Source organism: Gossypium hirsutum, chromosome D10, assembly GCF_007990345.1.
Source record: "Gossypium hirsutum isolate 1008001.06 chromosome D10, Gossypium_hirsutum_v2.1, whole genome shotgun sequence".
NCBI lineage: Eukaryota > Viridiplantae > Streptophyta > Magnoliopsida > Malvales > Malvaceae > Gossypium > Gossypium hirsutum.
Genome location: NC_053446.1, coordinates 48,132,503 through 48,157,193, shown reverse-complemented (window position 1 = coordinate 48,157,193; position 24,691 = coordinate 48,132,503). Strand labels below are relative to the sequence as shown.

The 24,691-nt window shown below is 36.7% G+C and overlaps 1 protein-coding gene across 2 annotated transcripts; it reads left to right on the top strand.

Moving 5' to 3' along the window:
* The first annotated feature begins 1,843 nt into the window (after positions 1-1,843).
* LOC107915615 (chromatin structure-remodeling complex protein SYD) lies at positions 1,844-24,691 on the top strand. 2 transcript variants are annotated; one of them, XM_041102420.1, is made up of 33 exons: positions 1,844-1,994; positions 2,448-2,568; positions 2,688-2,749; positions 3,353-3,459; positions 3,578-4,333; positions 4,977-5,209; positions 5,420-5,586; positions 5,673-5,737; positions 5,824-6,408; positions 6,649-6,821; positions 8,212-8,309; positions 8,454-8,639; positions 8,750-8,930; positions 9,008-9,190; positions 9,308-9,351; positions 9,498-9,554; positions 9,669-9,765; positions 9,859-10,031; positions 10,123-10,336; positions 10,505-10,630; positions 10,709-10,798; positions 10,872-10,988; positions 11,095-11,175; positions 11,511-11,618; positions 12,079-12,248; positions 12,832-12,910; positions 12,991-13,065; positions 13,197-13,294; positions 18,192-18,299; positions 18,506-18,563; positions 18,679-18,909; positions 19,044-20,298; positions 20,379-24,691. In XM_041102420.1, the coding sequence occupies exons 2-33, from the start codon at positions 2,461-2,463 to the stop codon at positions 24,296-24,298; spliced, it is 10,005 nt and encodes a 3,334-aa protein (XP_040958354.1). In that variant the 5' UTR covers positions 1,844-1,994; positions 2,448-2,460; the 3' UTR covers positions 24,299-24,691. The 2 variants fall into 2 exon arrangements, with proteins under 2 accessions (XP_040958354.1, XP_040958353.1); XM_041102419.1 differs by having other exon boundaries at positions 5,812-6,408.

The following is a 24,691-nucleotide window of genomic DNA, read 5'->3' as shown; positions in this document are numbered from 1 at the left end:
TCAATTAGTTCACTGTAGCACTTTATTAAATTTCGCTTTTACATATTCTTTACTTAAATACTTTTTGTAGAATGTTTTTAGATTTTTTTTATTTTACATATAAAATCTAAAATTGCATAAATTAATAATTTATAATATTTTTTGGTTCAACTTAGCTATTAGATATTTCGATTCTGAATTTGAGTACTTGCAACTGAAATTTTTATCAATATTTTTATTCAAAAATCAAATACTGCATAAGTAAATACATTTATAAAATATATTTTGCAACTTTTGTTCAACAATTCTGTTGTTGCAATTGAAATTCCACGTTAACATCCTAGCGATGGTAATTTTTTTAAATAGATTTAACAATTTAATTAATGGATGTACCAAGTTGAGAAAAATAACCTAATTTAAATATCATTTGTTATTTAAAAAATTTACATACTAATATGAGAAAAAGGATATAATTAAGGTGCTGAATTAAAATTTTAAAAAATCATAATATTTAATTTAAAATTATTAGTTGAAAAGTGTATAAATTAGAAGATGCGGTAATTATTCATTTCAAAATAATTATGTTGGGCATTGGGGGTTTGGATACCTATGCTGGGCATTGGGGGTTTTCAGAATGGGGCCTGGTGGACTTAGGTCTTTTTGGTTTTTTGGGCTAGGTTTAGGCTTTTGTTTTTATAGGATTTGTGAACCCAATTTTGATTTTTGTTTTATTGGGTTTTCGTAATTTTCAACGGGCTAGGACCCATTTTATAATAAAAGTCTCAGAGTTTATTTCAAAAAAAATTATAATTTTTATTTAAAAAATTATAATTTAATAAAAGTTGTGATAGTTATACATTTAAAAATAATCATAGTTTAATTTATAAATATTATTTTAAAAATTTTAATTTAAATAAATTTTTGTTAATTTTAAAATAGAAATATTACTTGAATATAACTCTAAGCGTAAAATATGGTGTAAATATCAAATTTATACATTAATTTTTGCCCAATGTGCAATTATATGTCTAAAAATTGAATTCTAGTTCATATGTATACATGAACTTTGATTTTGATTCAATTGTACACATTTAAAGAAATGAATACATATATTTATTTTCATATTGGATTAATATAATTGTTTGAGTGTGGAATATATCAATAAAATGATGTTAATTCGATAATATTATCAGTGATTTGTGAAAATTAAATCAAATTAGTATTTCATATATAGAATTAAAACAAATTATAAACACAACTAAGTATTATATTAAAGTTAAGTAATTTATCCTACCAAAAAAAAAGTTAAAGGTAAATTAGTAGCGTTTAGATTTAAAAAAAATAATTTTATTATAAGTTTTGATTATATTTATTTTTTTGATACAATGTCTAGGACTATTCATAACCCCTCCTTAATCTATAAATAGGAGGATAATGCGCTTCAGTACATTCGAACCCATGTTCTCCTGTATTAACAACAATGCCCATACTAATCGAATCAAGACTCAATCGGCACAGTTTAGATTTATTAGTCACAAAGTAGATGGTAACTCAATTAAAAAAATAATTATAAATTATATTCACATTTAAGTATTATTATAAGATTAAAGTAAAGTTGTAGGACATGTAAATATATTATAATTTAATTTAAAATTATTAATTAATATTTAAATGTAAAATAGCAATGAAAATTTATTTTCTAAATAAATTGGTGTATATAGGTAAAACAATTTGATAATTAGCCCAGCGCGAACACCTAGGCATTTGGCCCAAGAATTAAATACAATACAAAAGCACTGAAGGGGTAAATGCGTAATTTGCATTAGAAGAAACTCGGCACATGCGAGTTAAAAAGTACGTGTCTGGGAAGAACCTTTTGTTTACACTTTGTTTTTCTCATTCCTGCAAAACCAAAAAAATCTCTCTATTTTTCCTCTTTCCTTTTTCTTTTTTAAATTAAAGAAGTTTCATTCTTTACATGTAGCTGACCTTTAAGCTCTTCGATATTGGAACAGGTAATTTTATTTATTTTTTTGTTTTTCTAACCATTTTTCCTTCATTTAGGGTTTCGTTTTCTTTTTGTTCGCCGCTGAAATAGAATTTCCGCAGAAAGGAACGAACATTTTCTCGAGAAACAAACAGATTTTTTTTGTTGAAATCCACAGTACTGTGTCGGATAAGATAGTATGGGAGCTTAATTTTCTGATTTTCAGCTTTGGATATTCTTCCATGAGAAATATGTGTTACTGAACCAGGACATCTTAAGTCTCCGTCCCTTTATCAGTGCTTTGGTGTTTTAATTTATTGATCTTGAGCTTGTTTATGATTACATGTGGGACCGAAATTTTGTTTTTTTTTCTAAGGAATCAGATGACTGTTGGAAATTACTATTGTTATCCAAGTGCAAAATTGGTGTGAGAAAGCAGAGATTGAAATTTTTGCTTGATTATTGGCTATTGATTTTGTAGCTCATAGGAGGAGATGGCGTCTTCTTCACATAATGTGGAGTTAGAGGCGGCAAAGTTTCTGCATAAGCTCATACAAGATTCTACAGATGAGCCTTCAAAGCTGGCAACAAAACTTTACGTGGTATGGGTACTTTTTTGGGTCAATTAAGTGGTATTTATTGTGCGGTAGTAACAGAGTTAGCTCTAAGTTTTAATATCATTTATGTGGAAGCTGATTCTTATTATTTACGAATGTTTTAGATATTGCAACACATGAAATCTAGTGGGAAGGAACATTCAATGCCATTTCAAGTAATATCAAGGTGACGCATGGTTTGAGACTTTGAGGTTCATTAAATCTTCATATAAAATACATTGGATCTTGTAACCTAGTGAGAGAATGTGCCGAAGTTATTTCATCTAGATGGAGATAGCAATTTGGCGAATGAGTTAATTCAGATAATGGTGGATTTAATAAATAAATTTGATTGATTGCGCATTGTTTGCTTTGATCATCAATTGACACCTTAAGTCTAGTAATCTAGTTTTGATTACCTTTAAATGGATGGAAGATCATTTATTTTCTAGCTTTTGAATTATAGTAAATGTGTTTAAATTTAACGTTGTTCATGTATGTGACAATTGCTGTTTAAATTTATATATCTCACTCCAGAATTTCATGGTTAAATTTTCTAGCTTGAACTGAAGTGTACTCTAACCTAAATTTCAAATTACAACTGGTATATCTTTATTCTCCATTTCCCCCTCTGTCCTTGTACTTGGATTTATCTCCGTGGTTGCAATGGAGTTTTGAACTTAGTATTCAAATCTATAGATTGTTCTTATAGTCAAATTATCATTGAGGTTGACCGCCCTTTCTCTGAAAATTTCTGCTAGTTTGCCTGACATAATTTTCTTTATTCAAGGGCAATGGAGACTGTTATCAAACGACATGGTCTTGACCTTGAGGCTTTGAAATCATCACGGCTTCCTGGGTCACAAATAGTGGATTCTACATCTGGGCAATATGTTGGTAAATTGCTGTTAATCAAACTTCATTTAGCATCTCATGGCAAATTTTTACAGATGCATCCTCATTGTTGCATGGTATATTGAACTAACCATTTATAAATGAGATTCTTTTTCTTCAGGATCCTCTCAGGCTGTTTCAGTTCCAAAAGATTCTAAAGCAGGAGCAGCCCAAAACGAGATACCTAAATTTGATCCATTTTCATCCAGCAGGCCGCCTGTTGGCCCAAGCATTGCTGGACATGAGTATTATCAAGGAGCTGCAACTCATAGGGGTAGTCAGTCTTTTGATCATGGAAGCCCCTCAAGTTTGGACACCAGGTCTGCTAACTCACAATCACAAGACAAACAAATGAATCAAAATGATAGCAAGATGGGTGCAGCTAAAAGAAAGAGGGGTGATTCATCATCTCCATTGGAACCAAATTTTGACGAATCTCTTAACGCTGTCGTTGATCCTAGGAAAGGGAAGATGAATAAAGCTGAAACATCTGGCCCTGCTGACTACAACATGGTCCCAAGTAGTGGTCAAATGGAGCATTTTCCATCCTTGCCTGGAAATATGAGATCAATGCATAGAGGAAGACAGGATGGTCAAAATGTAACAGAAAACCTGGTAGATTCGACGAACATTAGCAATATGATGTCACGTGGTCCTAGTTCAAAGTATCCTGAAGAGGTGGAAGTTTCTTCTGCTCAAAATGTTCCAAGACAGCAGCAAGGTGGACTACCTGCTGCACATGAAATTTTTTCTTCCAGGGGTAAGGCTGGGTTACCCTTTGACAGATCTCAACTTCACAGGTTTTCTCCAAATGTTTCTGGCAACATAACAGCAGAAATTGCATCTCAGCAGTTGATGCATGCATCTCTTATGCCAGGTAAGAATCGACTTTGGATTTTGAGAAGTTAGAATTTGCGTGCACTTGTTAGATATTTTAATAGACATGGATTTTAATAGGCTGGTTTGTGTGTGTTTTTCCTTATTTATTTATTTATTTTTCTTTTCAATTTTATCTAGGCAAAAAGGTGGAAGAAGGCCTACCATTAAATTGTTTGAGTTAGATATTCTGTTTGTTGATGAAATCCTGTATGGTTTGCTTTTTTTTTTGGTGTGGATCTGATAAAGGTTTATTGAAGTTCAGTTATATTTGGGACCCAATATAGTTCTGTTGTGGACTATGTGATATCTTGGATAATGTTTCTACTTTTTTGGTCTGGTCCCCTCAAATTTGTGAACTTCTGCCCTTCTCATTGCCTGATGAAATTTGAGAATGACTCATTTTCTTGATGGTGACTAACTAATACCTATAGAGTTATGATGAATAAGAATTGACTGAGCTTGGAGACTTCCTAAAATGCATCTGAATTTCCAATCTCTTCTTGATGGTGACTAACTAATACCTATAGAGTTATGGTGAATAAGAATTGACTGAGCTTGGAGACTTCCTAAAATGCATCTGAATTTCCAATCTCCTCAACCCATGAATTTTTATCACATTTTTGGTGTTGTTTAACTTTCAGGTTCTTTTGGGAAGGTTCAAGGAGGATTGTCTGCCCCATCGAACTATCATGCAGGAGAATTAGCATATTCAGGTTCAGGCCAATTTAGTGGTTCTGAGAATCAGAAGCATGGGTTATCCAAAAGTTCTGTAGCAAGTCCTGATGGGTCGTCTTCAACACTTTCTGCTGGAAAAGTTTTGGAACATGATGGAGGCAGTTCAAATATGTTAGGAGATGTAAATAAGATAGCTCAGGTACTCATTTTGTTTTCTTCTTTACATGCATGTTTTTGTTAAGTCATTGGCTTCAATAAAGAGAATAACAGTGCCATTTCTGGGGCTCTATTATGGCCTTTATGAGAGGAACGAAATGATTAGACTTGGACTGCTTCTAAATGTTGCTTTAAATGTTGCTGATTCATATAATGATTTGGTTGGAATTTAATGTTATGCTTTTTTTGGCAGGCTGGCAGACAAAATAGTGCCTCAGAAATGATTATGCTTAGGGCCATGGCTCCAAGAGACACGGGAAAGTCTCCTGTCTCTCAACCTGCTGCACTATCTAGCATGCCCTTCAAGGAACACCAGTTGAAACAGCTTAGAGCTCAGTGCCTTGTTTTTCTAGCTTTCAGGTATTGCAATAGTGCAGGTGGTAAGAATGGTTATTGTGGTCTGTTATTTTTATTTTTCTGCATAACTTGTGGTTGTCCACTTGCAGAAACGGTTTGATGCCAAAGAAGCTGCATCTTGAAATTGCGCTTGGAAACATATTTCCTAGAGAAGGTAGGTTTATATTATTTATTTGTTTTAGAGATTTCATTTTCAGAAGTGTATATCCACTCACTTGGTAACATCAGTTGGCAATACAGATGGCGTTCGCAAAGAGTTGAATGACCATAGAGGCAAAGCACAGACTTCTAGTGACCCAGGTAGCATATCTGAAGTTGCAATGTCATTTGGAAGGATGAATAATGTACCTCCAGCTTTGACATCTATTGGAAGATTTCCAGAGGCTGATTCCTTGTCAAAAGAAGCAGAAAAATTAAAAGTGGAGGAGACTAATGGCCCAACTTCTGATCTTTTGGCAATTGTGGAGGAAAGGGAACATATTCTAGCTACAAGGAAGGCAGAGGCTGATCTTCAGAGCCATGAGGCAGTGGAACCACAGGCATACTTACCTACAATGTCACGACAGCCTGACTCTGCCACCATAAAGGATGGTTTTACTGTTCATAACAATTTGGATGGCATGGAGAATGGCCATTTGCAAGTTGCAAAGGCTGATCTAGCCTCATCTATGATGGGTGCTAATAAACAGGTGAACCCTGAAATGATGGGCTGGTCTGGAATTGGCTTTCATAATGAGGTTTCCAGGGCATCTTTGCCAGCTGCTGCTATTCAGCATGATTTGGTGCTAGAAAGAAAAGATACTGCTCCTCTGTTTCAAAGTCTTGGTAATTTTACTGAATCAGTATCATTTTTGCTAATGGCCACTTGTCTTCTTATATATTAGTATAATTAGAATGGAAATGATAATCTTTAAGCCTTTTAGTTTTGAAGATGTTAGCTTTTGTGATGTGGTATGGGGTGCTGAGGATTCAAAAATTCTCTGAATTTTAAACAAGATTAATCTGATTTGTCCCAAGTTATTCCAATTAACGGAATGCTAAGAACTGATGTCTGTTTTACCACAGAGCAAGATGAGGATAAATCCGTGTCAACTGATTCATTGCCATCTCCAAAGTATACAATGTTGGAGAAATGGATTATGGATCAGCAGAAACGGAAGTTCTTAGCTGAGCAGAAGTGGGTTGCAAAACAGCAAGAAACAAGGCAAAGAATTATTACCTGTTTCACGAAATTAAAGGTTTGTTAAGGCTTTCTTCTAACTCCTTGGTACATGGTAATAACAAGTTTTTTCTGATTTCTGTGAAGCCATCCCACAAGATTGTTAAGGATATTATTATTCGCTCTAATATTTGTGCACTGCTAGTAGAAAGGAAAATTTCTCATTAAATTGAGTGAGACTTGGAATAAAAAGTTAAACCTTAAGAAGAAGACCACCACATATTTTCTATTCTGCTAATAAATCAACTTTCTATTTTAATTTTGTATGTATTTCGTATCTACAAAAATGTCTATTTCTTCTTATGATAGCACATGGAATGGTTTTATGTTTAGAATTATGATGTTGAATCATAGTCTATGTCCTAGATAGCAAAAGGAATTCATCCTTAACATTTGGGTAATGCCATCTTATTGGCTAGAAATGGGTGATTTTAGTATTCAAGCTTATGAACTTGGGCGAAATAGGTTTTGTTGCGTGGTGGGTGATTTTTAGTTCTTAAGCTTACAAACTTGGGTGGAATTCATCTTTTTTGCTTGGAAACAATTGATTAAGAATCGCGAGGTATGGTATAAGAACTTGTGGTGTAGGTAATTAAGACAATCAAGGAATTTGGACATCTTTAGAGTTTTTTTTTTCTCTTTTATTAATTAACATTGCATACTTGTTTGAGTGTTGTTTTTCCTCCCCGAACTTTGTGTTCTTAGGAATCCATTGTTTATGCATTTCCTGATACATAATGATGATGTCAAATTTTCTTTTTTACTGTTCACCATATGTGTTGAATCTTATCCTTTTAGAACAAAATGGTTCTTTCTTTATTTGTCAAAGTCTTTTGCATAGTTTTATCATGTTTCCCATGCTGGGGAGGGGGTCGAAGAAATGCTTTGACTATAGATTTAGCATTGCAGATAGCTAGCAGAATTCATCCTTTTTGGATAAATCTTTCTTATTGACTAGAAATGGGTATTTTGGTACTTAAGCTTGCAAAATTGGCTATTTGAGTGAAATGATATTTTTCTTTTGCATGGAATCTATTGATTAAGCGCTCATTGGACTGCATACTAACTTTTAGGTCAATCATCCAAGTTAGGGCTTCACGCATCTTTTGAGAATTGTTAATTAATTTATTTATTGGCCTTGCATATTTCATTTGAACTTCTTTTTCTCACTGAAATTTGTGGTGTTAGGAACTGTTTGTTTATGCGTTTCTTGATACCTTACGGTGTTGTCAAGTTATCTTTATTTTCTACTTTCAACATGTGCAATAAGCTTACGTGGTTCTGTCCATTTACCTCACCTTTTGCCTAACTTCTATCATAAATAAGGGGTTCAAAGAAATGCATGGTTTCACTTTGGGTCTTGCATTGCACGGGTAAATTGTTTTAGCAACTAATACATTCACATGTAGGGAAATGTGAGCTCATCTGAAGATATATCTGCAAAAACCAAAAGTGTAATAGAGTTGAAGAAACTCCAATTATTGGAGCTTCAACGTCGCCTAAGGAGGTAGTTCCCTTATAGATTTGCCATTAAGTTAGTATCTTTTGTATTTCTTATCTTGGTTTGTTGTTACCAAAGTCATAGCAAAGTTAGTTTGGTTGTATCCTTGATGTGATTTTTTATTTGACATTCTATTCTTAAATTTGGCAGTGATTTTCTGAACGACTTTTTTAAACCCATTACAAATGATATGGAACGCCTGAAATCATACAAGAAACATAGACATGGTAGAAGGATAAAACAACTCGAGAAATATGAGCAGAGAATGAAAGAAGAGCGACAAAAGAGAATACGTGAGAGGCAGAAGGAGTTTTTCAGTGAGATAGAAGTTCACAAGTATTTACCACTTTTGCTTTTTCTTACAATTTAATGCCTCTCTTCCATCTGGTTGCATTAGATAAAGCTACCACCTCCTTTCTTACTTGCTTGGTATGTTGAAACCTCAGGGAGAGGCTGGATGATGTGTTTAAAGTTAGAAGAGAACGTTGGAAAGGTATCAATAGATATGTGAAGGAGTTCCATAAGAGAAAGGAGCGTATACATCGTGAGAAGATTGACAGGATTCAGCGTGAGAAGATTAACTTACTCAAAATCAATGATGTAGAGGGTTATTTGCGAATGGTTCAGGTTAGTTTACACTTACTAGCTTTTGGTGGTCCAAAGTGCTTCATCTTATTCTTACCATCATTCATGATGTTTTACAGGATGCTAAATCTGATCGTGTTAAGCAACTATTGAAAGAAACTGAGAAATATCTTCAAAAGCTTGGATCCAAGTTAAGGGATGCAAAGTCTATGGCAAGCCGCTTTGAGAATAATATGGATGAGATTCGAACTACAAGTTTTGATGAAAATGACACTGCTATTGAGAATGAAGATGAGGCAAAGGCAAGTTTTTTTCTTGTGCATTTTGTGCAGTTGCTTCCTATCTTACCTTCCACAAGTTTTTGCTCATCTCATCTTTTCATATGTTGATTTTTTTTCTTATGGTAAATCTGTCTGCAGCATTACATGGAAAGCAATGAAAAGTACTACCTGATGGCTCATAGGTATAACATTTGCCCTCTTTTCCTGCTTCATTTTTCTAATCAATGGAACATTTGATGTCTTGAGGCCATTTTATTTGAGAAGTCTTTTATTAATTAGTATCAAATTATTTGCATTTTCTGAAAGGTTTATAAAACTTTTTTTGCAGCATAAAAGAAAACATCAGTGAGCAACCAAGATTTCTTAAGGGTGGGAAATTACGAGAGTAAGTAAAATATGCACTTCTCCAACAATACCTATTTTCAGACTGGCTGGCATAGGGAGTGCTGTGTTTATTATCTTGATTGAAATTTCTTAAAGTTATACCTTTGATGTTCAGGTATCAGATGAATGGCCTTAGGTGGCTGGTTTCTCTCTACAATAATCATCTGAATGGCATTCTTGCTGATGAAATGGGCCTTGGGAAAACTGTTCAGGTATCAGTGGTTCTGAATCTTCTCTTTATTGCATGTATTATATAATTTGTTGTCTAATTTCTGCATTTGTTTTGTTTTTGTGTGTGTTTGTAGGTTATTTCTCTTATTTGTTACCTAATGGAAACCAAAAATGATAGAGGACCATTTTTAGTGGTTGTACCATCTTCAGTTCTGCCTGGATGGGAATCGGAAATCAATTTCTGGGCTCCTGAAATACACAGTATTGTTTATGCTGGACCTCCGGAGGAGAGGCGTAGATTATTCAAGTAATGACATCAACATGAAGAAAAACCTTTCTTATCCAATATTTTTTGTTACTTTAGAATATATAAGCCTGGTTATCCATTTCTGCTGCAGGGAGAGTATTGCACACCAGAAATTTAACATTCTCTTGACAACGTATGAGTATCTAATGAACAAGCATGATAGACCAAAGTTGAGCAAAATTCACTGGCACTATATTATAATTGATGAAGGTCACCGGATAAAAAATGCTTCTTGCAAGTTGAATGCAGACTTAAAGCACTATCAGAGCTCCCATAGATTGCTGTTGACTGGAACTCCACTACAGGTTACAGATTATTTTATTTGAAATTTTTTCAATATGTATTTTACATTCTACATTTGTAATGGCTGCTTGCTGTCGCTTCCTTGTAGGTGACCCAGCCGTACTTCCTGCTGCAGTTTTTGGTGTTGATGCTAATGTAATGACTAAGTTTTAACTTATCTTTTTGTGTAGAACAATCTTGAGGAGTTGTGGGCATTGCTCAATTTCTTATTGCCTAATATATTTAACTCATCAGAGGATTTTTCTCAGTGGTTCAACAAGCCATTTGAGAGTAATGGGGATAATTCTGCTGATGAAGTAAGTATGAACTTCCTGAATATTATTTGCTCTACTATCATCAAAATTATGTGCTTATTGCTGGTTGTTTCTAACTAGGCCCTACTATCTGAGGAGGAAAATTTGTTGATCATAAACCGTCTCCACCAAGTTCTTCGTCCTTTTGTACTTCGAAGGCTGAAGCATAAGGTTTGTATTTACAGGGATGTCGATCAAAATTATGTGCTTACTGCTAATTGATTTGCATTATTTTTTTTGGTAGGTTGAAAATCAACTTCCTGAGAAGATTGAGAGGCTTGTAAGATGCGAAGCTTCTGCTTATCAAAAACTTTTGATGAAGAGGGTTGAAGAAAATCTTGGTGCAATTGGAAATTCAAAGGTTCCTTTTAGGACGTTTGATTCTCATTTACTCGCATGCATAGTCAAATTCTAATCACCTAACTTTTTAGACATTCGCTGTTGCTAATTCCAATCTCCTTTTGCAGGCTCGATCCGTACACAACTCTGTTATGGAGCTTCGTAATATATGCAATCATCCATATCTCAGCCAGCTTCATGTGGAGGAGGCATGTCCTTTCCCTATTTACTAATGCTTAGTTTGCTGTTGATAATGAATTCTGGAAGATAAAAGATGAGAAAGTATTAGATGGTCTCTGTTCTGAAGCTTCCTATAGATCTTCTTTTATCTCCTTTATGTAATTAATTTCTGGAACAAATCAGTGGTTAATTATTTATTTCTTGTGTTTGATAATTTGATAAGTTGGAAAAAAGAACAGTTGAAGATAATATAGTACCCTTGGTTATTCTCTTGGAGTAAAAACTAGGGATATCAGTAGTTGCATCATGGATGGTACAAAATTCTCTATTGGTATAAACCTAACTTTTGGATAAAATTTTGTAGGTTGATAATTTAATACCACAGCATTATTTGCCACCAATTATTAGGCTTTGTGGCAAGCTTGAGATGTTAGATCGAATACTCCCCAAGTTGAAGGCAACTGATCATCGGGTAGGCAAATCTTCTTATGCGGTTATGCTAAGATCTAATAATTTCCAGAAGCCATCTTTAGTTGGATTCTGTAATTTAGTAGTCTGTTTGCCTGAGAATTCTTGATGCTGAGTTGGGCCTTCTTTTTCTTTCTTTTGCATTAATATGTTGTTGATTAATACTGTTTGTATATGCTGGAAATCTTGTAATGCTTTTGTTTGCTTTTCAATTTCAATATCTGTTTTTTGTCTTATTTTTGTTCAAGTTCATGGTGCCATTGATGGTAGTTAGCGTTTCTAGATTAAGCTGTCTTTGTTCTTTTCAATCTTGGAATGCATAAGAAGCAGTTTTAGCATGACTGTCTTTGATTTTCCATGAGAGAACCTCCACCTCCTTCCTTCAGTTTATGTTTGCAATTATATTGGTTTTACTGACATGATCAATTCATTGAGGATTCACTCCTGCAATTTGAAATTTGTAGGTTCTCTTCTTTTCCACTATGACCAGGCTACTAGATGTTATGGAAGATTATCTCACCTTTAAACAGTATCGCTACCTTCGGTTGGATGGGCATACATCAGGGAATGATCGTGGTGCACTTATTGAAAAGTTTAATCAACAAGGTTCCACATTTTTCATATTTTTGCTCAGGTAATTCTGTCTCTAAGTCCTATATGGATAAAGAATACCAAACACCCATTCACCCAAAACACACACACAAAAAAAGCTCATCTATGCTTGTATTGTTTCTGACCTGCACCAGCTTTTTAACCGATAATCTTCTTTGGGGATTGAGACCAGGGATTAGGACCTTGTAGAGGAGGAGAGTAAGGAGGAAAATCCTAGTTGAGAAATTTCAAGTATGCTCTGTAATATCCTCTATTCTTGTTAAGTCCTGGGGATTATATGGGCAAGGTTGAGACATTAAAGGGCTACTTGGATTTAAGTTTTGGATGGCTAATATGTATTAGGCATCTTTGAACTTAGAAGTTAAATACTCAACATTCTCTTGTCTAAAAGTTATGCTTGTCAACCCTCCTGTTGGAAATTACCTTTTCACTTTGAGCAAAGATTTTCTTAATTTTCGGAGGCTGAAAAGAAAATCTACTAGAAGAGGACTGTATGAAACGGGACTACCTTGCCTAAACAATTAATGCTTGTTCGGTTGCATGTATATCTGTTGATTTACTACCTAGTATTGTCTTGTAGTTCTGACATTTGATCATGTTGTCAGTATTCGAGCTGGTGGTGTTGGAGTCAATCTTCAAGCTGCTGATACTGTGATAATATTCGATACTGACTGGAATCCTCAGGTTGTATAGGAAGTTACATTTACTTTATTAGAGTTTCTTCAGATACTGATTTTGATTTTTAAAATTTTTGGTTGTTTCAGGTTGACCTGCAAGCGCAAGCAAGAGCTCATAGGATTGGCCAGAAGAAGGATGTACTTGTTTTAAGATTTGAAACAGTATGCTCCTTTTCGCTTAATTAGTGTTTGGGGTCAAGTACCCTTTTGTGAACACTATGATATTTATCTTTTACTATTTCAGTGGGTGGTGCTGATTTTTTAATTGAGTTCGATTATTTTTCTTTGATAAGGTTCAAACAGTTGAAGAACAAGTCAGAGCTGCTGCTGAACACAAATTGGGAGTTGCTAATCAGAGTATCACTGCCGGCTTCTTTGACAATAATACAAGGTAACTCCTGCTATTTGTTGAGCTATAGTTTTATTGCATAGAGCACAAATAGATTCAAGAGGGTTGACTCATGCTGATACGGGGTTGCGCGCGGACCAAGATCGAGTTGCCAAGTCACGAGAAACTCCTACGAAAACCCTAAACAATTAGATCTGAAACGAAACAGAAAATTAAAAGATTAGATTTTTGAATTTTCAGATCTGAAATAAAATCCCCAAATCAGCAAAGAATCAAATTGAGAATAGAAATAAGTGTTAGGGTTCTTGAAACCCTCAAGGAGATTGTGATTCTGCCCAATTGAACACCAAGATAGTTTTCCCCAAATTTTGACAATCTAATTTCACCCAAAAAGAGTATGGAAAAACCCTAGAAATTGGGGATTTTTGGGCTGATTCCTTAAGATAGAAAAAGGCTGAAAACACAATAAGAACAGAAAATAGATTAGATAATGATTCAGCACAAGTAGAAATAAAGAAAGAATTGACAGTAAGAAATTAAAAGATAAGTCCTAAGAAGCCTTGAAATCTCGAAAGATCTCACAACTCCCTTCAAACGGCTCTAATCTCCCCTCCAAAGAATATCAATGGCAAGAAGAAGGTTGAAGATGGCTCCCACAATCAAAAAGATTGTTAAAATAACTTCTAAAGAAAACTCAAGAGAAAATCCTTGAAGAACTCAAAGAGAATTTTCACTCAAATCAAATCTGAAATTTTCAATGTAATTGTAATGTAATGTAGGGTGGCTGGCCAAGCCATATAAATAGGCCTTTCAAATGTTTTCCTAATTTAATTAGAACACTAAAACTAAAACTAAAAAAAAACTCCTAATTATTTTAATATGGAAATTCGGCCCAGGGTCTTTTATTTGGGACTCTTGGACTGAATATAAAAATTTAAACTAAGTAAAATAAATAAATAAATAAATAAAAATAAAACTTTACAACTTGGGCCACTTTGACAATTTGGCCTGATTTTCAACTAAGTATGGGTGGATTTCTTGATTGGGCTTGGAATCTTCTTATTGGGCCTTGCCCTCAAGAATTTGGGCTTTTGTGACTCGTATCATTCCCCCCTTCCTCAAAAAGATTCGTCCTCGAATCTAAAAAATCAAATGAACTCGACTTTCCTCTATCGAACGGGACTAATGGCAATTGAGTCCACTGAGAAGAATAGCCATGAGATAGTAAATAGCAACGGAAATAAGCTTGTAGTCCAATCATAAGCATAATAGAACAGGTATAACGCATGTGAATGGATAGATTCAGATTACCATGCAAACAATCTAATTTACTCATCACTGCCTTGTCAAATATTTGAAACAAAGATGGACATGTTTTAAGGCATTCAGTCGTCTCACATTGTTCCCACAAACCATGAATAAATTGCGAGTAATAAATCAAATGGTAAACATAATCGTCACAAGTAGGTATTTGAAAAGATTTACATGGTTCACAGAGTTGCATAATCATACCATGCATTAATCGACGGTCTATAGATTCACTCACACATGCATTATCAAAAACAAGAATCTTTTTATCAACTATCAAAACAGATAGATCATCAATAAATAAAATAGGACAGTCAAGCACGTTTCGATCTAAGTGTTCATCAACACGATCTTTATCACTATCCGAGGAGTACAAAAGTGTTTCAAAGGTTTCAAGCATCTTACCTCGATAAGCAGAAGAATAAGGGTCGATTTTACCTTTTTCATTTAAAACAAACCTTCGCTCATCGGGGGCATAGTGTAGTCGAATCTTCGTTGTTGAGTTAACGTTTGTCAAATGGAACTCAAACTTCATGTACAACCACATAAACTGTTTAAGGCACGAATATAAATTGAAAACAAATTTGGAAAATTTCGTTACCTTATTCTCCAAAACAGATTTGGACAAATTCAAGGATTTTACACAAGGTAAATCAAGAGAATAACAAATCACGCTTCTTTTCGTAATGACTTTATCAACCACAATCGAAGAGTAACAATTAATTGGATCAAAATGAGGGGATCTTTTAAGAACTAAGTCACCAAAAGTTTTATCAATAATTTTCAAATCTGCACTGGACTCGGTTTCTAAAATTTCCTTACCTCGCTTACCTTCGGGATCATGTAGTGTGATTTCATCTTTGCTTAAGTTGATCGTATGAAAGCGTCTTTCATTTGAGAGGTATTGAAGTTGAAAGTTATCTTTCGATCTTTCGGGAACCTAAAAAGTAGCAACACAAGAAAAATTCATATCTTGGTTAGTGGAAACATTCCTCACTACCCTTTCCACGTCTTTTTCTTTTGTTTCTTTTTCTAATTCATTTTCTCTTCTTTCTTCAATTTCTTTTTCACTCTCAATCTCTTTTTGCTCTTTTTCATTCTCTTTTTCTTTTTCCTCACTTGTTTTAACAGAATTTTTCAGTTTGATTTGGTCCTCATGGACTTGTTCCAGAGTGAGCGGCACTAAGGTGAGTTTCTTTCCTTGATGCTTGAAAGAATACCTATTGGTACGACCATCGTGAGTGACTTTTCGATCCAGTTGCCACGATTCTCCTAGCAACAAATGGCAGGCTTGAATAGGCATTACGTCGCACACAACTTCGTCTTGATACTTACCGATAGAAAAGGCGATGCGCACTTGTTGAGTGACCCTAAATTGGCCTTCGTTGCTAAGCCCTTGTAGTTGATAAGGTTGTGGATGCTTGGTAGTGGTTAAGCAAAGCTTTTCCACCATCGTCGTGCTGGCTATGTTCGAGCAACTTTCACCATCAATAATAACTCTACAAAGCTTACCTTGTACGTGGCAGCGAGTATGAAAGAGATGTTCTCGTTGCTGCTCGCTCTTTGGTTTTGCCAAAGATGATTGTCCATGATCATGACAATCATCATCCATTCTAGGGACACGTTGAGGGTTGCACCTATGGGGCTGGTTATCCCTATCTTCCTTAATTGGATCTCGATATTGATGTTTTTGATTCACTCGTACCTCATTCAAAGTAGTATTCAATGCTTGAAGTGTAGCATTTATTTGTGTGATTGCAGCAGTATGTCTGTCTAACTGTTGTTGGACTTTCATAAGTGCATCATTATTATCACCTTTAGACATCTTCAAAACCTGTAAAAAATAAACACTTAACACTCAAAATAAAAGTTATCAAACCTCACCATTAATCACTCAAAAAGAAAAATCAAATTCTCAATGAGGTCGAATTCAATCTTGTGAGTTCTTTATCAGAGTTTATATCAACCAATTAGAGAGTGTGAACCAAACTACCAAAGAATCCTAATTTGCACTAGGATGCCAAAAACTGACGAGACACCAATTGATTCGTGTTGCACCGAGGAAGAATTGGGCACACGTTTAAATCCTACTAACACAAAAAACAAGAAGGTGTTAGATATTGTAAAGGGAGAATAAAAAGCAAACAAATGAAAACCTACAGCTAAGAATCAATAAAAATTGTTGAAAACAGAAAACCCGAAAAACTGCGGAGTAACTTGACAACTTCGTTCGAGGTGTTCCCGATCTCAAAAAATCACAAAATTAAATCTGAAATGTCTTCAAATATTGAATTTTTGATCTGGAAAATTTGGGCACCAAATTCAATCCGCTGAATATTTTTTAATTTTTTTATTGGATTTCGTCTTTTTTCAATTTTTTGACTTTTTCGACTTATTTTTTTGCGGGAAATATTTTTGTATATTCAATAACAGTGTCAAAAATATGTATGTAAAATTTCAGATCAATCAGAAAACGTTTACCCACTCAAATGAATTTTTTTTCGAAAATTTTTCTGGGTAAAACTGCTGTTTGTAATTTAAAAAATAGAGATCAGTTTAGAAATCAACCAAGAACACCCAAAACGCCCAAAATCTAATACCAAATGATACGGGGTTGCGCGCGGACCAAGATCGAGTTGCCAAGTCACGAGAAACTCCTACGAAAACCCTAAACAATTAGATCTGAAACGAAACAGAAAATTAAAAGATTAGATTTTTGAATTTTCAGATCTGAAATAAAATCCCCAAATCAGCAAAGAATCAAATTGAGAATAGAAATAAGTGTTAGGGTTCTTGAAACCCTCAAGGAGATTGTGATTCTGCCCAATTGAACACCAAGATAGTTTTCCCCAAATTTTGACAATCTAATTTCACCCAAAAATAGTATGGAAAAACCCTAGAAATTGGGGATTTTTGGGCTGATTCCTTAAGATAAAAAAAGGCTGAAAACACAATAAGAACAGAAAATAGATTAGATAATGATTCAGCACAAGTAGAAATAAAAAAAGAATTGACAGTAAGAAATTAAAAGATAAGTCCTAAGAAGCCTTGAAATCTCGAAAGATCTCACAACTCCCTTCAAACGGCTCTAATCTCCCCTCCAAAGAATATCAATGGCAAGAAGAAGGTTGAAGATGGCTCCCACAATCAAAAAGATTGTTAAAACAACTTCTAAAGAAAACTCAAGAGAAAATCCTTGAAGAACTCAAAGAGAATTTTCACTCAAATCAAATCTGAAATTTTCAATGTAATTGTAATGTAATGTAGGGTGGCTGGTCAAGCCATATAAATAGGCCTTTCAAATGTTTTCCTAATTTAATTAGAACACTAAAACTAAAACTAAAAAAAAACTCCTAATTATTTTAATATGGAAATTCGGCCCAGGGTCTTTTATTTGGGACTCTTGGACTGAATATAAAAATTTAAACTAAGTAAAATAAATAAATAAATAAATAAAAATAAAACTTTACAACTTGGGCCACTTTGACAATTTGGCCTGATTTTCAACTAAGTATGGGTGGATTTCTTGATTGGGCTTGGAATCTTCTTATTGGGCCTTGCCCTCAAGAATTTGGGCTTTTGTGACTCGTATCACATGCTCTTAAGGAAATTTCTGTGATTTTGTTGACAGTGCTGAAGACCGTAGGGAGTACTTAGAGTCCCTCCTGCGAGAGTGCAAGAAAGAGGAAGCTGCCCCAGCGTTACATGATGATGCTTTAAATGACTTGTTGGCCCGCAGGTATTATTTTTTTAATCAATTTTACTCTCCCTGCTCTAGGTTATGTCTAGAATTCATTGTGTTGTTCTTTTAGATATTTTCATCGTTTTTACTGAACCAAATTTATTGATGTGCCGTAATTCAACATGAAAATTACTTTCTAATAATATTTATGAGCCTTTAGTTACCTGCATGATTTTGATATTGATATTATCTTTGCGGTACAGTGAATCTGAGATTGATGTATTTGAATCAGTTGATAAACAAAGGCAGGAAGAAGAGACGGTATGCATCCAAGTCACTTGGACTGGCTGTTTTGGTTCATGTTCAGCATAAGCATGTTCTACCTGTTGTATTACTTTTATTTTGATGCCATTTTTCTATATATACAAACATGCAGGCAAAGTGGAAGAAGTTGGTATTTGGATCAGGGATGGATGGCTCCAAGCCTTTACCCCCTTTACCATCCCGCCTTGTTACAGATGATGACTTAAAAGATTTTTATGAAGCAATGAAACTGTATGATATACAAAAGTCTGGGGCACAGCCTAATGTTGCGGTAAAGCGGAAGGGTGAATCTCTTGGTGCTCTTGATACTCAGCACTATGGGAGGGGCAAACGAGCTAGAGAGGTTTGTTGTCTTTTACCTCTTTCTTACTTTATACATACACTCATATATATATAGCTTTTCTTCTTCTTGCAGCTGCCTCCTAATCCAGTATGAATTTGCATTTAATATTAATCTGAAAACTTTTGCTATATTAGGTGCGTTCATATGAAGAGCAATGGACAGAAGAGGAGTTTGAAAAAATGTGTCAAGTTGACTCACCTGGATCCTCAGGATTAAGGGAAGAAGCTGTTGAGAGGAACCTGGCAAAAAATGCTTTGGCGGGGACTGTTAATAGCACCGAACCTCATGCTCCGGCTCATGCCCCAGCCCCTGCTCCAGCTCTGACTCCGCCACTGCCACAACCAGTTCAGGTGGAGCTTGCACATCAGCCACAGCAGCAGAGCAAAGATGTAACACCACCATCTAAAAGGGGCCGTGGAAGGCCAAGAAGAGCAACTGCTGAGAAATCTCCCAATACACCAGTGTTTCCAGCACCTTATGGAACCGGTAAATTGGATGTTGGATTACAGAAAGCAGCAGATGATAGCTCATCAGCATTTCCTGCTCCGGATTCTCGCAATAGTACCGGAGTTTCTCTGAACTTGCCACCAAGTGCGCCCTCTGTTTCTGCTATTCCTGATGACTCTACCCCACCTGGATTCTCTCCACCAGTAGAATCAAAAGGACAAGGTCGAAGGGCTCAAAGTGGAGGACAGGCACCTAGTCGAAGGGGAAAGAAACAAGAGCCAGCATTGGGCCCTGCCGTTGAGGCTTTAGTTGGTCCTGTTCCAGAAACAAATGATCAATCTCTTATTAAATCAGTCATTCCACCAGATAGTATAGCTGTTGCTACAAGTGGAACTGTTCCTGGTGTATCAAGTGCTCCCATGGCCGTGGGTACCAATCCTGTGCCTATTTCTGCTGGTATGGTTTGTACTACGGAAACCAATCATCCATCTGATGTGGGGTTTAGTTTGAACTCTCAGACACTTAATACTTCCTCAGGTGCCCCAATTGCTCAATCAACTCTTCCTTGCCCTACCGTACCTGTGCAAGTGAAAGGCCAGGGCCGTAAGGCTCAGGGTGGGGTAGGAACACCTCGGCGTAGGGGAAAGAAACAGGCACAAATATCAGCTGCTCCTCTAGATGCTTCTGCTGGCCAGGATTCAAAATTGAATCCTCAAGCTCAGGATAAGTCTACGGTGGCATTACCAAATAAAGTCATTGTGATGGGAGGAAATCAAGTAAATGATGCTTGTGATCCAACAAAAGTTACCCAAGAGCATGGACTGGTAACTAATGCTGTCATAACTGGTCAGGATAAACATTCTTCTGAACATGATAATTTACCCCAAAGCAAGAAACCAGAAGTCTCACAGGAAGTGCACAATAGTACAGCCTTAATCCTTGGTAAGGACGTTGCTCCTTGTGTTCTTTAATAATTAGTTCGATGGGTATTGTAGTGTAAACTCAATATGAGACTTTTGCAGGCCCTGCTCTGGGAAAAATTCAAAAAGATGATGTGCATGAGAAGGCTTCCATGATTTCAGGGGTTTCATCTGAATGCAGCTCTCAGAAAGCTACATCTAGCGAAGTATGTGGTAACCGAGGTGGTGCAGTGGCTGTGACTCCTGGTCAGACCTCAGTTGAAGTGGTAAAGAATCAAAATTCTGAAGATAGAGTGCATTCAACATTTTCAATTGGGAAACCTGTATCTTTAGTTTCTGTTGCTACAACAGATTCTTTGCATACATCAACTCCCTTAGCAGGTGCCAATAAAACCATCCCAAGTTCTAGTGAAAAGATTGCTCCCAGCTCTGAGCCTTATCCAACTTGTGCTCTTGCTGCTTCTGAACCTCATTCTGTCTCTGCTTGTCCTGCTGAATCTGTTCAAAGTAGAAGGCCCAGTCGTAAGGCCACAAACAGGGCAGAAGCACCTAGGCGCAGAGGAAGGAAACCTGCAACTCCTGATGCTTCATCTGGCCAGGACTTGAAAGTAAATTTTCAGCCCCTGAATATATCAAAGGATTTATTGGTCAATAAAACTACTGCAGGGAATAACAATCAAGATTCTGGCCCTCATGAACTGGTCAATGTCACTCAGGTACATGCATCTGAAATCCATTCTCCTGGTGCTTCAGTTGGTCATGATTTGAAGAGAAAAGTGACTGGTGCAATTCCAGCATTTAGTCGAATTCCAACTGCTGATGTGAATGATGTTGCCCGAGTGATGAAGGAGATTTTCTCTGAAACCTGCTCATCAAAAACTAAAATTGGTGAACCTGCTGGGAGTGAGGGCAAAAATACTCCTACTGCAAGTAAGACATTTGAGGAGGTAGTGAAGAACCAAAGTTTAGATGGTAAACCAGCTGTCAGCACACCAGCTCCTGTAAAAACTGCTCCAGCTTGTGATGTTCCAAAAGAAAAAAGTAAGAAGCATTCCGAAACTGAAGCTGATACAAAAGAACCAGAGGACAATGCATCTCTTGTGATCAAGGTCCCTGTTCTTGAGAGAGCTAATTCTTTGAAGCCTGAATGCAAGACCCACAGTGGCTCAGACAACGTTGCAAAATCAATACAGATTTCAAATGAAAATTTAGTTACAGATAGTAATGTGCAGATTAATAGCACACATCCTCATAGTGCTGACGATGTGAAAGATGGAGCTCAAGGAGCTCCTGCTCCTACTGGTGTTCAAACTGGTTCTAGAAATGGTCTTAATGATATTCCTATCAAAACATCTGTTTCAGATCAATCTGTTGTTAGTTTGAGTGATCTTTCCTTTGACAAGTCAGACGTGCCTTCTATGGTTATAAGGTGCTCGGCTGAATCCATTGTTGTTAAAGGTCCAGAAACTTTGGAAAACTCAAACAAACATCAAGCTAGTTCTGTGGTTGAAGATATGACTCTAACCCATGAGGCTGCTACTTTGGATGATGCTCCTGTTGAAAACCGAGATGTGGAGGGTCAATCTGGGGGAAATGAAGCTAAGAACCCTATACCTGAGCCAGTTCTTTCTAGTACAACTGAATCTGCTGATATAGAGCTTGTTCCACAAGATGGTGGAGCCTTGCTACAATCGCCGGTGGTTCAAGATAAGGAGGGTGATGTTGCTGAGACTCGCCATATGGTAGTAGATCCCTGTGAGACCGAGTTGTCTTCTTTGAAAGACTTTACTGTTGAATCCGCCAGCTGGGATTCTGCTTCAGAAGTTGATGGTGGGAAGCAATTGTCTGTGGGAGTTCAAACTACCAAGATTGACAATGTTGAAGTTTGTGATCCAGAAGTTAAACCCTCAGAAACACAATCATCTGAGCCAGCTAAAACGCCTTTCGAAATAGCAGTTCCTGTTTCTGATAGTTTTCAGGACAAGAACAGTGAACGGTCCAGGACAGATGCTGATGCAAAAGAGTCTGCAGAGAAATCTCCTCTTGTGGTTATGACTTCTATGACAGAAAGTGTTTGTCCAGTCATTCAGTGCCAGGCTGCTACAGGGCCTGAGAACCTTTCAGTTCCTAGACAGCTTTCCCGTGAAATTTCAATGACTCAGAGCAGCATGGAGGTTGATTGTAAAGATAATCATAGTGCTATTGAAATAGATTGTGAATCCACCATTCACTCTACAAAAGCCAGCAATGCGTGTAATGGTTCTAGAGTGGTCCCACCTACTTCTGTTGTGATGGAGCCTAAAGTGGCCAGCTCTGAAGACAAAGAAAAACCTTCCTTGGAATCTTCGTATTCAGCTTCGCTTGATGTTAGTTCTTCGAGGGCTCATGTTGCTAGTGAGTCTTCTGGAGTGACTGCAGTAGTTCCCTTGAGTTCGGACCATTCAGTTGCTAGATCTCTTCCTGATCAGATTGCAATTCCATCTGAATGCGACATGGAACCTTCTGCTATAGAGTCAGAATCTTCTTTTAATGTTGAAAGTGCTGAAGCTGCACTGAATGCAACTAAATTGCTTGATGTTACCGACCATCCAGAAGAGTCTTTACCTATTACTGCCTGTCCAGATAAGTCAGGTACAGTGGACAGACCTGTTATGGTTGAGAAATTTTCCGAATGCGAATTAGAACCTTCTTCAGATAAGTTGGGTTCAGTGGAGGCACCTGCTATGGTTGAGAATAATTCTGAACTTGAAGCAGGCACTCCTTTGAAATCACATCCAGAACCCTCTGTCCTCGATGTTGAAAACCTTCAAAGTGCCGCAATGTCCACAAAACCTGATGTTGATGATGCTCCTCTTGTGACTTTAAATATTTCTCCAAGTCCTGTTTGTTCAGTAATGGTGGAGCTTCCTGCTATTACTGAGAATGAACTGGGAAAGGAAACAAAACCATTTAGCGGGAGTGAAAATATTACTCCAAGTCCTGTCCACTTGTTTGCTTCTGATTCTACTAATAGGGAACTTACTCCAACAGATGAGTTGCAACAGTCATCAGCTGCTGAAAGGGTAGATGCTAAGTCTGTTGATGTTAGCAATGAAGTAGAGCCCACTGCACAACCAGCATCTTCTCAGGATTTTGCTGCTGAAGCTTCTAATGAAGATTTTGCACCTGAGAACCATGGTGAGGCGAAGGTGTCTCCAGGAATTAAGAGTGTAGGGGATGGTCATGTTGAAAGGGATGTTGACCCTCTGGAGCTGGAAGCATCCGTGGATGAAGATATTGCTGCTGTGCCATCCAGCATGGAGCTTGTTCCTGGAGATCAGAGTAAATTGCATGTTCAAGCAGGAGTTGCAGGTTGCGAAGGTGATGATGGTATTCAGGGCAGAGACATGGAAGTTGACCCCTTGGAAACACTTGCAACTTCATCAGAAGTTGCCGCCAAGGACTCCCCTATGGGAGAACATGTTCAAAATGATCAGTCTCAAGAGCTCCTAGGAACTGAAAAGACAGAGGCTGACCAGGTTGAGGCTTCGATTATTGAACCAAACTCCTCAGAAGCTCAGAAATCTTTACCGCAATCTGGCAATACTGATGATGAAGAGCAGCTTGCTCAGAGGCCTGAGGTTGACCTTGTTGAGGCCTGCAATGAGGAATCTAATCCTGCAGAAGGACCATCCTCGGCACAAGCCATCTCTGATGAATCAATCAGGCCTGAGAATGATCCAGGGCTTACACATGCATCCTCACTGGAATCTGAAAAGTCTGAGGTTCATCAGGTTGAGACCTGCAATATGGAATCGAATCCCACAGGACCATCCTCATCACAAGTCATCTCTAATGAATCTACCAATCCAGAGCTTACACAAAACGAGCTCCAATCTGAAGATCCCGCCGAGGCTTCTCAGTCACCCAAGACTGAAACTGTTGATGTCTCTGATATGGACATACACCTTAAAGAAACAAAAGATCCTTCACCTGAACTGGAAGATGATGCTAAAGTTTCTGTGCAGCCTAATGTTGTCTAGGATATGGAAATAGACACCGAACAAACAAATATTCCATCACTGAGCACGGATGGAACTATTGCATAGATCAACAAAGATGGAAGGGTTGGCCTTACGAGGGTTTGCCAAAACTAGATCATTATTTCAAAATTTGTAGATATCTTATTCTAATCCTTTTATCTTAATAGTTGTAAATACCCTTACTTTTTGAGAATTAGAAAATAGATGTTTACTCAACTGTCTTCTCCGATGGTGGGTGAGAAGTATTATGAAGTAACGATCTGCTGATCTAATTCCGTGTTTTCTGTACCTTTGTTTTTACTTTTAGGGTTAGCAGTTTGAAAGGGATGGTGGCAGTCCATCAGGAGTTCTAACGTTTGAGCCGGTGATGATAAGTAGTTTTCCTTAATAGCA

Coding starts and splice junctions, on each gene's coding strand:
- LOC107915615 (XM_041102419.1), top strand. CDS start 2,461: ATGGCGTCTTCTTCACATAATGTGGAGTTAGAGGCGGCAAAGTTTCTG. Junction 18,300..18,505: donor AATGACTTGTTGGCCCGCAG/GTATTATTTTTT, acceptor TTTGCGGTACAG/TGAATCTGAGATTGATGTAT. Junction 18,910..19,043: donor GGGGCAAACGAGCTAGAGAG/GTTTGTTGTCTT, acceptor TTGCTATATTAG/GTGCGTTCATATGAAGAGCA.